The sequence below is a fragment of the Pteropus vampyrus genome, unplaced genomic scaffold (genome assembly GCF_000151845.1).
Source record: "Pteropus vampyrus isolate Shadow unplaced genomic scaffold, Pvam_2.0 Scaffold87, whole genome shotgun sequence".
In the NCBI taxonomy this organism is placed as follows: Eukaryota; Metazoa; Chordata; class Mammalia; order Chiroptera; family Pteropodidae; genus Pteropus; species Pteropus vampyrus.
The window spans coordinates 643,138-657,367 of NW_011888868.1; the positions used below are offsets into that span (position 1 = coordinate 643,138).

Below are 14,230 nucleotides of genomic sequence, written 5' to 3' on the forward strand. Positions count from 1 at the left end.
AAAAAAAATCATTAAAATTCTGTTTAATGTAATTAATCTTAAAGGTGGAAATAATGCCTGATCTAAAGGTTGGATCAAGGAAGTTGTATTTGGTGGCAAATATACAATTTTTATATTTGGGTGTTCTAAAACTGTATGGATGACTGTATTATCTAAAAGTAAAAGTATTTTAAATGGAAGACATTTTTCCTTCATATAATTTTCAGCTTCTACAGCAAAACATTTGTAAAACCAATCTCGAAAAACATCAGTAGTCACCTGTGCTCTTTTACTTGCCATCAAATGAACAGAAAGATTAATAAATTGTGTTAGTATCAGTTCTTCGTATGTTGCTGGGTTAAGCTATTGTTTTTAAGAAAGAGTAATCACCAATAATGGAAATGAAAAAGAAAGAACTGCATAAAATGAGACAGTGTAAATGGAAACCGTGTATTAAAAGTCCATGTAAACGGGGGAATATTTACCACGTATAAAAAAACTCCCGTTAAAAATTTCTGTGTAAATCGAGGGGCAGGTGTATTACACTAAGAGTGTATATGTGTGAACTCAGAATCCTCACAACAACATATAAGTAATTATTGCTATTTTACAAAGGAGGAAACAGAGAAATGGGGATTAATTAATTTGTTCAAGATCACACTACTGGTTTGGATACCTGTGTCTTCCTGCCTGGCAGCTGGCCTATGAGTGAGGACATTTTACTTTCCTAAGGAAGTCAATGAGCTAAAAATCAAGGCAGTCACCTAGGCAACATGAACATGAAATACAACTGAATTTAGTGCCTCGTTTATAATTTATTATAAAATATATAGGTCACAAAAAGACTTTTAAATGAACATTCATATCCATTCAGCTTAAAAACTAAAAATCTTCTTTGATAACATCCCCGTGTCCTCTACCTTCGCCCAACACGTAGTATCATAATCCTAATCCCAGTGTTCATCATTCTCTTACATTTCTTAATATTTTAATAGTATATGTAGTTGTATAACCAAGAAATAGATGGCATTTTTTACATTTTAAATGTCTTTAATTATATCATAGGTTATATATTTTCCCAAAACTTACTGTTTGCTTAATATTTTTTTGTGTGTGAGGTCACCTATGGAACTGACTTTTCTATAGGAGGTAAAGGAGAGATGTTTGTTTTTTCCATATGACTAAACAATGTCCAAATCAATTTACTTAACCCCTTTCTTATTTATTTATCTACAAAGCCATCTTCATCATTTACCAAGTACTTACAGTATATGTAATCAGTTAGTTACTTTTCAGTGGAAGGGGGATAGAGTTTAAGGACTGACTTAAATTATTTAATGAGTAGTCATCACACACACACACGGTCAGTTTCTCAGCTGTCTAGTCTGTTCTGATAGTCCACATGCCCATACCTATATAAACATCACAATGTTGTGATAAGCTTTTAATAAAAATCTTGCTAGTTGACAGGATAAATCAGTTCATGTTTTCCTAAGGCCCTTTGCTATCCTCCACACGCATGTGAAGATCCAATAAGACCTGTTGAAATCCTGACTGGTATTATGTAAAATTGTGGGTCAATTTGGGGGGGAAAAGACAGCTTTATGATAATGATCTTTCCCCTCATTAATGTGTTCTTTATTTCACTTTCTTCAATGTCTTTCAATAAAGCTTTACATTTTTTTCCAAGTCTCAATCAATTTTTATAGACTTATTTAAAGGTGCCTTATTTTTATTACACACAATATAGTTTATTAAATTTTATTTCCTAAATTGTTGATGAATAATAATGTAATTAATCTCTACATTTTGATCTTAACTCTAGGAACCTTGCTTATTTAACTTTTATAAATTCTATTAACTTACATGTAGATTAATTGGGGCTATTAAATAAGATATCATCTACAAATAAGACTAAAGGGTTTTTTTCCCCTTCAAACTATGCCCTTTCATTTCTCTGCCTTTACCCTACTGCCTTGGACACATAGTACAATGCTAAAGTAAAGCATGAAGGTGGTTTTTGTTGCCTTGAGGCACATTTTAAAAATAAAATTCTGGAATTTCACAAAAAGTTTGATATTTTGACAGGTTAAGAAAACATACTTCTCTTCCTAATTGCTAAGAATTTCTATCAAAAAGGTTTGCTGAATTTTTTAATGCTTTATCTGCATCTTCTCAGATAAGAGGATCCTTTTCCTAAATGTGCTGAGCTGAAATCAATAAGCTTTTAACACCTCAGCTAAACATCTACAGTCATGATGTACACATACATACATAGAATTTCTACACTGTACCTTATCTGATTCCAGCACCAAAGTTACACCAGCTACATAAATCAGTGAGGGAAGTATTGCCTCATTCTATTCTCTGAGTTTGTGTAAGGCTAGAATTGTCCAATGCTTCACACAACTTATATGTATAGTCATCTGTATAGCCATGGTAGGGATATCTTTTCTGTTTTAATTAATGAATTACTTTTGGGCAGGGATGGAATTTTAAGTACTGACTTAAATTATTTAATGAGTAGTCATAACTCATATTTTCTGTTTCTTCTTAAACAGTTTTTTTCTAGAAATTTATACAATTTTACCCTTTAAAGCTCTACTGACCCACTTATGTGTACTTTATTAATGATAATAATGTATTTGTACTTTTTCTTTCAATTGACCCTTCCAAAAGTTTGCCTATTAGTATTTTCAAAAAATTTTATATTTCTTAATTCTCTCTAATGAATGTTTAATTCATATTTCATTAACTTTTATCTTTATTATTCCTACTTGTCTTTGGGTTTATTCTGTTCTCTTCTTATCACACTAGAAACAAACTCGTAATTCAGTTTCTCTTCCAATATAAACTTAAGACTATGAATTTCCCTCTAAACACTTTTTCTGCTTCATTCTAGAAGGATTGATATGTGGTTCAGTGTAATGCATTGATTTTTTAAAAACTACATTACTGTATCTCATTTGCTAATGTTTTGCTTTAGAAAAATTACCTGGATCCATACTTCACACGTTATACCAAGAAAAACAGCAAAGAGACCTAAGATTAAAATGTGAAATAAGAAACCATAAAAGTTCTAAAAGAAAACATGGGAGAATTCCTTTGTAACTTCTGGTGGAAAAGTCCATTCTAATTATGACTTAAAATTAAAAGCCATTAAAAGATCAACAAATGTCACTAAACTTTATTTTAAAACTGTTGCATGGCAAAAAAAAAAAGGAAAAAAAAAACCCACTATGGCAAATTCAAGAAGATGAGAGAATTGGGGGAAATGACTTACAACTCATATTGCAAAGGGCCAGCTCCAACAAACCACTGCCACAACCCGATAAAGAATGGGCAAAGGCTAGGTATAGATAGTAATCAGAAAACAGAAATGGCTCTTAAATGTATGAAACAGGCTTCGGCCTCACTGATAAATTAAAACAACATTAAGAATGCCATCTGTCACCTATCAGACTGGCAAAAATCTAAGAATTTGCTAATATTCTGGCATGTAGGAAAACAAGCACTCTTCGTTCATTGCCGGTGGACTTGAAAATTAGCATAGCCCTTACAGAGGGCTATTTGGCGATTATAATTACAAATGCATGTATTTTTTAATCCAACAATTCCACTTTGAGTAATTTATCCTACCAATATACTTGCACCAATTCAAAATGGTATACGTTAGTTATGGCAGCACTGCTTGTAATAGCAAAACTCTGGAAACAACTCAAATTTCTATCATTAGGAGACTGGCTCGTTAAGGTTAATCCACACATGCCTTTTGTCTTGATTTTACATTTTCCTTTTACAGTCCTTTGTTTCCTTCATTTCCTTCTTTTGTCTTAAATTTTTAGATATGCTTTACTATCTTTGAGATAAGTCTTACAGATTAAAATAATATTAAAAAAAACTATTAAATCATGTTTAAAAAGATGGAATAATTTTAAGGCCACCCGTTTTTAAACTTTTTATTCTGAGATAACTGTAGACTCAGACGTAATTGTAAGATATAATACCTGTGTGCACTTTACACAGTTCTCTCAAATGGTTAACATCTTGCAAAACCGTTGTACGAAATTAGACACAGGATATAAACATTGATATATGCCATCAATCTTATCCAGATTTCCCCCATTTTATTTGTATTTAAACTCTAACATTCCTTTGTGGGTAGTCTCTTTTCACCTCTGGCTGCTTCTAACATCTTTTTTAAAAAGTTTTTTAAATCTTTCTGCAATTTCACTATAATGTGTTTAACTGTGGATTTCTTTTTGTCTTGCTTAGGATTACCGGGTTTTGTCAATCTGTAGTTTATGTCTTTCATCAGTTCTGGAGAATTCCCAAAGATTACCTCTTCAAATATTGTCTCTGCCCTGTTCTCGCTTCTTAAATTCCAATTAGATATGCTTAACACCTGTACCATATATTCCAACTCTATCCTGCACTATACTCTGAACAATTTTTTCCTCTTAAATTCCTAAGTTCTCTCTTCAGCTACATTGATTCTGCTGCTCAATTTACCCACTGAGTTTTTAATAACTTATTATATTTTTATTTCTGGAAGATTCATTTTTTCTTTTTCAAAACAAGCTTGGTCATTCTTCATAGTCTCTTCCTCCTACTTCTTTAAATATTAAGACAACAAAATGATTACAGTTGACCCTTAACTCAGTTTGACCTGAGTGGGTCTACTTATACGTAGATTTTTTTTCTCAATAAATACAGTAAATGTAATTTCTCTTATTTTCTTAACATTTCTTTTTCTCTAGCTTACTTTATTCTAAGAATATAGTATGTGATACATATAACCTACAAAATATGAGTTAGTCAACTGTTTACGTTATTGCTAAGACTTTAGATCAACAATACAGTATTAGTACAGTTAGGCCTTCACATTCGGAGATAACCAACCAAAGACTGAAAATACTGTTTTCAAATCACAGTTGGTTGAGTTGTGGATATTAGCTCTAGTTAAGTTTTGGAGGAGTCAAAAGTTATATATGGATTTTTGACAGCATAGAGGGTTGGTGCCCCTAGCCCCAGCATTGTACAAGGGTCAATTGTACTTTCTTGGAATTTTATAGGAATTTTTTAAGATCTAGATTGAAGTTAAATTCTTCCAAAGAGGATCTATGTTTGCTTCTGCTAGTGTCCTGTGGACATAAGTAATCTACAGCCACTTTAAAATAATTTATCTATTTGGGTTTCTTGGACTATGAAGGCAGCGAACACATTCTGATCAAAAGGCAGCATACACATTCTGAAGGCCCAACATATGGTTGCAAATTCTCAGGAGAGATTACTTCCCATTCTACCCAGTATCAAGGTTAAGATGGGCAAAATTCCCTCTCATCCTCTTCAGTTTAGCAGAGTTAAATTCTTGTTCATCAGTGATGATGTAGGTCTTGGGTGGGTTCTGGGTTACTTCCTGTCCTCCATGTCCTCATCACTCATCAGAGCAAATGTCCAGAGTCTCCAGGAGTCAGTCAAAAGCCTCAGGGTATAAGCCAGGTTTGGCTCTCATCTACTAGGGCTTCCTGCTTTTGCTCAGCTTTAAAGAAGTGTGGGTTTATTGCTTTTATACCAGATCAGTGATTTGTTCTCAATCCGGAAAAACATTCACATCACTAAATTCTGCGTATTGCTAAAAATTCAAGTTACTTGTTTCTTTTAAACTTTTAAATATAGTTTCCTAAGTAAATCTCAACTCTCATCACACTGGCACATTTTGGCATACGCATCTGTTTTATGACATATTGCTTGGGGGCACCATTAAACCAACCTCACAAGTAGCATTTTTAACAGAATCAAAATTTAGGAAGTGAATCAGTTGTAAATTTGGCTCCCTACAAGTACTCTCCCCCAAAAGAATAACTTTCCTCATATGTTTTAAAGATAAAAGTAAAAGAAGCTTAACATTCTTTTACTTCTACATACTGACATACGTACTTTTCATTGTATAAAAATGCAATCACTTAAAATTCAGAGTTCTTAGACAAATATATAGCAATACCAAGTGTTTTATTTCCCAGTAAAAATGAACTAACATCTAAGTTCCTTTTCCTGAAGAGTAGACAAGGCTACACAGTTTTTGCATAATCTTAAAATCACTAATAGTTAAGCATCATCTTTGACTACACTTAATAACACATGATTACCTATTCCTTGAAATTATCAGTAAATCATCAGTACCCACAGGTACCTTCAAGTATTGTAACCCTTCACTTTATTTTGGAAAAAATTTTTGAACACCACATTTCCTAAACATAGTAGTTAAAAAAAAAAAAAAAAAAAGGATTAGATGAGAGTGTATTCACTTGTCAGAAAACTTCAACATCTAGACATAAACTTTCTCTTGAGCAGCATAATAGACATAAATGTTTCCTTCTTCCAAATCCCAAAAATGACACACTCAAAGATAACCTGGAAATAAACTTTTGTCCAAAGCTGAGCTTTTGATTCTTCACAAAAAAAAAAAAATTTGATTAGTCATAAATATTAGAAAGGCAACTTGATGTGTATGATAAATAACTCCCAAAGACTATTTTTTCTCAATTACTATTATAATGAAGTTCCCAGAATTCAAATGTATTGTTTGAATTTCAAATTTAGAGCATCAAAGTACTGATTCAAAATCATCTCTTTGCCTCCTGATAATGTTAGTACCTATCTCTTCTTGTCTCAGGAGCTAAATGGTAAAATATTTAACAGACTTATTAACAAATTTTTTAAAGGCCCATAATTCTAAAAATTCAGACAGGCAACTCATGACAAGACACTCAGTGATATTTACAGCTGCCTTTTTCTAATAACCACCTGCAGCTTTTCTAAGCATAACTGCCAAGTTTCATTGCTGCGATAAACAAATGGCAGCCTAGCCTTGCTTGAGTTTACAGGTCTTCCAAGGCCGTCTCTCTTCTCTCTCTCATTATCACCCAAGGCTCAAGGCTCTGACTGGTCAGTTCAGCAACAGCCTGCACAGCCCTGGGACACAGAGACCAAGGCTCACTGGGCTCCCCTCAAGAAGGTTCTCTTCTGCCGACTCTGAATACTATACAATTAAGGACCCACGTATTATTCTCCCGTTGCTCTACCAGAAGGAGAACCAGAAAGAGACTCCTTGTTCATAGTCTCTTGCACAATAACAACATAGGCAGACTTCTGATCTTGCTCTGGACTGGTAAAAAAGAAAACTTGCAAAGAAAAAAAAGTTTAAAATTCCTAGTCCTGCCTAAATAACAGGCCGATTATAATCCTGTTATGTAGGCATATGAAATCAGAGCATTATGGAAAAAAATACAGTTTCCCACATACAGACCTCACTTTCCATGTCATCTACATACATTATTGTAGTCCATTCTCTACATTCCCTTCCATCAAGGCTGAGGAAATACTTAGTTTCCCTCTGGAAGAAGAAATATAAAATTACTCGTAACAGCTAAAAAATGAAAATCACAATTGTCTTCAGTCTTCTACTATCACAAATGAGGTCCTCGTCATGACACAAGTTTCTTGTCCATCTTTTCATTTCTGGAAGCTTTTCATTTCACAAATTTCTCTAACCCTGATAACCCTGAGACTCATCGGTGGGGCTTTTCGAAAATTCAGATTTCCTTGCTCCTTCCAAACTTAATCAGAATGTTCAGGGTAAAGATGCTGGCCTCTGTTCTTTTAGCAAGTATCTAGGTAATTTTTATGATAAGTTTGAAGAACACTGATCTTGGGACTATACTCATCTTAAAAAAACAAAATGCTATTCCTAATTTTCCTTTATGAGTTCCTTAGGAGTAGTATACAGATTAAAAGTACTGTGAACTACAAACATCAAGATAAAATCCAGTCCATTTTGCAGGCTAGTCTTTCACAGTGGCTAAATAATACAGGGAAGTAAACTAGCAGTTCCTAATTGTTAAATCATTATCCTGAGGGTTGGTGGATCTAAGCCACTACCTTAAGTAGACCAGGTAACTAAATTCCAATTATGTGAAACATAACTTATTGTGCCTTCTATCCAGAGACTTTGCAAAGAGATGATCTTGCCTAGCATGTGATTATCAAAGATCTGTACAGACTGGAATATCTATGTCTAAAACTCAAAAGGCAACACAACAATAGGAAGACCTTGAGAATGGCATAAAACCAAAACCAAGTGGATCTGGATGTATGTATTTTTCTCATCATGCTATATCCTTGCGTGTAGTAGAGAACACAGCACAGAGAAGGTATTTAATACACAATTGAGTGAAATAATGAGAGCAAATAAATGAATGGGGTATACGGTGGTGATACAAAAATGGTATTGTGTAATTCAGTAATATCTTTAGGGGTGATAAACGTGTTTTTTTAATTTATATAAATTACCTGATAAAAAAAAAACCTTTACCAGGCTTTAACCTGAATAAATGACACTGAAATTTATTTTCAAAACAGGAAAGCAACTCCTGAGAGGCCCACAAAAGCACAAAAGTAAAGAGAAGGAAATAAAAGTTAAGGTGGTGCTTTAGGAGTAATACACTGAGACAAGCAGCCAAGAGGACAGTGGCACACAATGTCATGTCAATGCTCCTCCCCAGCGTGGGTTCAGAGTTAAAAACCTGTACACACAATGTACTTAAGTGCCAAAATTCACAAGAACAACGACTGAACAAGAAAGGAGGGAGAACTCAGGTAGAGGTAAGGCAAAAACCCAGTGGGAACAGAATGAAGAGTGGAGGGAAGAGCATGCAGAGTCTCATGCAGGGGACCTCAAGGAGACAGCGGGCAGGAGGCAGCTCAGGGAGGACAGAGGACCGAGGGAAGGGAGACACACCTCTATCACAGAAACAAACCGCTTACCCTCTGCTTTAGTGGCAGTACCGTCTTTAAGCAAATTAAAAAACAAGGGAAGGGATAACAGGGAACAGTTAGTAACATTAAAAAACTTAAAAAGCAGATGTTATTAGCTACTTAAAAGGCAAAAGTACAATTTAAAATAAAATTAAAAGGGAAACAAGTTCAACAGCAAAGCAGTCTGAAGCAAGTAAAAGTGCTTTATCTTGAAATCAGCCTAGCATCATGTGCTCTTTTCTTTGGAAAATGACACAAAAAAGGTCAACCCAGGACAGAGTCTCAGTTGATAGTGATTGTTTTTTTCTTTTAGACAACCTCATCCTTTAAAGAGTTCCTTTTTCTTGAAATGAAGTACCAGCAGAAGGGAGAGTGGGGACAGGGGAGACACAGGACTATAAACTACTAAAGAGTCACTCAAAGGGCAGAGGAAGGTAAGACATTCAGAGAAGCTAGCTCTAGCAATGCCTATCCCAACTACATGTCGGCAGCAAAGCTGTACAGCGTGGTACCTGAGTCAAGGCCTACGGACTCCACATCTTCCCTCATGTGTCTGGACTCTAGAAGTTTGGAAAAGGATCGTCAGCTTTAATGCTACACTTCCACAGATATAATGCATCAACCTAAGCAGTAACTGCAACAACTTCTCAGTAGGATGTTATATTTCAGGGTGTTTTTTGTTTGTTTGTTTTCTGTTGTTATGTTCACATGGAAAGTTAAAGGTTGAGAAGCCAGGAAAAGGTAAGAAAGTGGGAATACTCCAGTCTTATTATTTGAGGAGGTAATATTGGGCTGAAAATTTATCATCAATGATTCTAAAAGGTCAGTTCTACATCACAAGAAAGAAAGACCTGGGTGCTTTTTCTAGCACTGAGGGAAGTCTACATTGCAACTTTAAAATATCCCAAATACTCACAGAAAACAAGCTGCTGAACACTCTAAATGCTGGTTTTTACTCAAGTTTTCTAGCAATGAAACAAATACTATTTACAAATACTGAAGGTGGGTTAAATGTATTGAAACACAGGTAAGTAATTAAAAAACTGAACTAAAAATAACAGAACTACTTCACCATAGCAAAGAAGAGTTCTGACTTCCCTCTTGCTCAGTGGTCACATATCAACATAATTATCATAAAAACTCCAACGCAATGTTACAACAGTTAAATGGTAGAAAACAACAGCTCTGGTTGGGTTTCTTCCCAAGCTAAATATATCCATGACTGTGTTATGTCCATAAAAAAAACAAAACTGATTTAACAAACATTCCAGAATAATTTAATAATGTTTCAAATTAATGTTTCTATCATAATCACAGTTTCTTTCCCTTTTATATAATTCATGTATCCCATATATCTGACTTAGATGGCTATTACTACCACTAATTTGTGGGTAGAGAAGACAGACTCAAAGGTTCCGTGACCTGCTCAAGGTCACCAAGCTAATGAACAGCGGGCCTAGTTATCCTCTCTTGCTAGTCTCTAACTACACTTCAGTGTGCAAAACATTTTTAGAACATTAGTTTTAGAATTGATTTTGGAATTAATTCATAAACCAGGTAAGTAATTTGGTCTCAATGTTTCATGAAGTTTAAACTGTATTCATCTCCATAAAATCCAAAATACAACTGATACGGCTAAGTTCCCAGATTTAGGCTTTGTATGATTTTGCTCTAACAATAAAATGATATAAACTATCAGCCTTATATAAAGCAGGTGTTAAGTGTCTGCCCAGAAACTAAGAAAGCAACCTATCACTGTCAGATAGTAATCCTTTTGAAAAAATTTTTTTTAAATCTTTCAGGCTATCATTAAGAGTACACACATGCTCCTCACACAAGGAGACACATGGAAGGACAACAACATGGCTTTGTTGGTTAATAAGTCCACCACATTCTTCTGTTGTCATCCCTCTCCCCCTCCTGCCACACCTTCACTACTCCTGTTATATTCCCAAATTAGAAAATATCTAAGTACGATGACTATCTTTGGTGAACTCACTAAAACCCTTGTGTCAAGAAAATCCAGCTGTGGCAAGAAGGAAGGGGGTGCAGGTGCTGGCTGGGCTGCCACGAACAGGAAGTGGAGCTGAGGGAAAGACATGCTCAGTGCCACGCACTACGCGAGCACCAAAAGGATGCTGCTCCAAAAATGGGGGACACTCAATGAAGTAAGTGCAGAGTTACTTATACTTAAACATCAGCCCTGCAACAGCGAGCATTTCCTCAAATACAGTTTTTTATACCTAGTTAAATAAAGAAATAAATGTGAGCAGAGGAAAAGTATCATCTCAAATAGCAGAACCTGGGGGAAAGGTGGCAGGGGCCTGGTTACCTAAGGATGCGTATGACCCTGGAGGCAAGGCCGCTGCAGAGCTGAATGGCGTGGTGCCTGAAGCTGCAGAGACTTTGGATTTGGCACTGGCTGCGGCATTCACATCGATATCACTTCGAGACCGCTGGAGGGAACCAGTCGTCGATGCAGATTTGGTGCTAACCGTAGACCCTTTAGTGGGAAAGGAGGACACGTTAGTAAGGACTACACTAGACTTTTAAACGTATATTGTTAAAACACGTTTTGTTCTTCTTTATAACAAAGTTTCTCACAGTCACTGAAGACAAAGAGTTTAGGCAATGCTGAGGGAATTAAAAGTGACCACAATTATACACAACTATTACATCTGTCTTCCTGTGAATCAAAGACCATAAACCCCAAAGAAATGGACCATATTTCTGGTTAATATGAGAAGTGAAACAATGAAAGTTTACATCTGGCCAGTTTGCTCGCCATGTGGCAGAAACATGCACTGCTGCCTAGATGCCCTCCCTTCCCCCACCTTCAGGAAACATTCCACTCTCTCACCTCTAACAGCTACCAAGCTGCAGCTGCTGCTCAGAGCATCACAAGTTGTCTTTACTCTCTCTCTTATCAAGTGATCAGAGTAAAGGAGCTGTACTATTTGTGGCAGTAAATACATGCTGGAGGGAGGTGTGCAAGAAAAGGTCACAAAGCTCAATTTCTGCCTGCTTAAGTCATCCTGATAATGTCTTCCTTACAGTTAACGGTCCCTGGGAAAGTAGAGCTCTGCTGGGAACAGTCAGCGCTCAGAGCAGAGCAGCACACTGTAAACCTGAGAAGAAGTTGAGGGCAGGTCGCTGGCTTCCAGCACTGAGCAGCCTCTGGGAACAGCACAGCCTACTTTTTTTTTCTTTTTTTGTCAGGTGCCTGAGAAAATGTTCAGAAAACTGTCCTCCATCTCGGCTTTCAAATCTCCGCATCTCTCTCTAGGCCTCTGCTCCTTAATCATCCATCCTCTCTCCCCCCAGCCTCAATCACAATTGTCCAGTCCGGGCGCTGGCCTCACGCTAGGAGTCTGTGCCAGGAGCACATGAGCTAGCGGGGCGAGGAAAAAAAGAAGAGGGGAGGGAGGGGGAAAGAGAGGATGAAGTGGATGGTGATTGGCTGATTCCGTTGCCCAAGCTGGGGTCTGCGTCCTCTGTCCGCCTTGCTTCAGCCAAGAAGGGGAAGAAGGCTGCACGCTCCAAGCAAACCAATCAGGAGCCAGCCAGCGCTGGCAGGTAAGAGGCAATTGGTCAGAGTCAGTTACGATCAGTGAGAGCAGTTAAGCAATTCTTGAGGTAAATAACAGAGGCTTCCTGGGGACCACCACCTCCACACTGTCAGTCTTACCTCTAGAGGTGGTACTTCCAGTAGAACTTCTTTTGGCAGAGAGTGGTCGACTGAAAATAAAGGTATACACCTATTATTAAATGTGCATTTTATCTGCATTAATACAAATACAATCATAACTGGAAGTTATGATAATGAAGAATTATTTCAGAGTTTTCAGAATTTCTCAGGTAATTTGAGCCATAATCTTATAAACCCCCAATTTCAGAAAAAGCTTTAATATCATATTTTTGATGATCTTCCAAACACACTGAGAGAAGTCTTAACTAGAGGCACATTAGAAACACAGAGTAAAGACAATAATACTTAAGTTCCAAGTTTTGAATGCCCTCTCTCTCCAAACTTATCTCCAAGTTAATACATACAGGTTCTTAGAAGACACTGAATAATTCATTTACATTACTAGAAAACTGTATTATTAGACTACCATATGAATTTAACTAAAAACTACTTATGGCAGACATCAAGGCTACCTATTTCTTACCAATCCCGCAGTATCTTACCTAGTACCAGAACCCACCTGAAGTAAGGGAGAATTATAATAGGCACATATATGTAAAAAACACAGCCAGAATTTACATTCTCATGCAGTAAATTTTTAAATATAAAATTTCACACTAATGAATTCCTTACTTTAGACTCTCTTGAGAGCTAGAAGAGGAGCGATCAGATTGAGGCAAAGATACAATGCTGTCTGAGTTCTTCAAGTGGGACTGCAGGGCCTTCTGGTAGGAGGACTCCAGGGTGTGGTATAAGTGCTCTGCTTCTCTGCTGAAGTGACTGTGGAAACCCCAATAGCACCTCGGGGAAAACACACAAATTCCTGTTATAGTGAGTGAATCATAACAGGTATTTCACTGAGCTCTGGAGTACACCATGTAACGTTTTCAAGGACTAGAATCCTCAGTTTATCTGCTCCTAGTACCAAAATGGTATAAGGAAGAGACTGAACAAAGGAGTCCCGGGATGAATCCTGACCTCACAACTTCATGGTTTACTGACACTAGGCAAGCTACGAAACGTCTCTAAATCTCAGCCTCATTTACAACTGGAAATTAGAGGGCCTAACTTTCAAGAAGACTGGAAAGCCTTAGGGAAGATGAGTTAAAACATTTAGAACTATACTTAAAACATGTGAGTAAGACTCATCAATGGTAGCGTTTATCAATGCGATTTGACACTCATCAATTTGAAGTATTTAAAATTGCCTTAGATAATATGTACAAAAGAAAATGCAAAGATGTTGAGAGCTACTTGAAATCTGTATTGCATTATGACTAAAGAACTAGAAAAAATTGGGGAAGGGAGAGAAAACAATATAAGGCTAAAAACAGCATAAGTAGATCATTAACAAATCCATTCCTAATAGTTTTTAGCAACTATTAATTATGTCCCTTATTTAGATAGGCACTAGCCAAGATGAGATTGCGGTAAGCACTTCAGTGTCATAGTGAGGTCCGCCAAATAACTCAGAAAACAGAGAAATGTCATTTAACGGAGAGAGCAGTCAAAGAGCAACAAGTACTGGGATCAAGATGTATTAACGCAGCTAAGTAAAACCACCATATTCCAGGCTAGTGAGAATAAATTTTAACCTATGTCAAGGAGAAGAGTTGGTCAAGTACAAAAGCACAGGAAAAAACTATCACAGGTGCAAAACTGGCAGTACTTATCTATGCACTGCCAGGGAGAAAGTCTTAACATGAAACTTCTGGTATTTACTGTCCTATCATGACAACAAAATAA

At 36.4% G+C, this 14,230-nt stretch overlaps 1 protein-coding gene across 7 annotated transcripts in view; it reads right to left on the reverse strand.

Annotated features, from left to right (window-relative positions):
- CLASP1 (cytoplasmic linker associated protein 1) overlaps positions 1-14,230 on the reverse strand; it is a 246,389-nt gene that overhangs the window by 92,790 nt on the left and 139,369 nt on the right. For all 7 annotated transcript variants that reach the window (XM_011363638.2, XM_011363642.2, XM_011363639.2 and 4 more), the window contains 3 exons: positions 13,118-13,285; positions 12,485-12,534; positions 11,129-11,299 (listed from right to left, as the gene is read on the reverse strand). In XM_011363638.2, the coding sequence (XP_011361940.1) occupies positions 11,129-11,299; positions 12,485-12,534; positions 13,118-13,285 (389 nt within the window). The remainder of the gene's footprint in view (positions 1-11,128; positions 11,300-12,484; positions 12,535-13,117; positions 13,286-14,230) is intronic.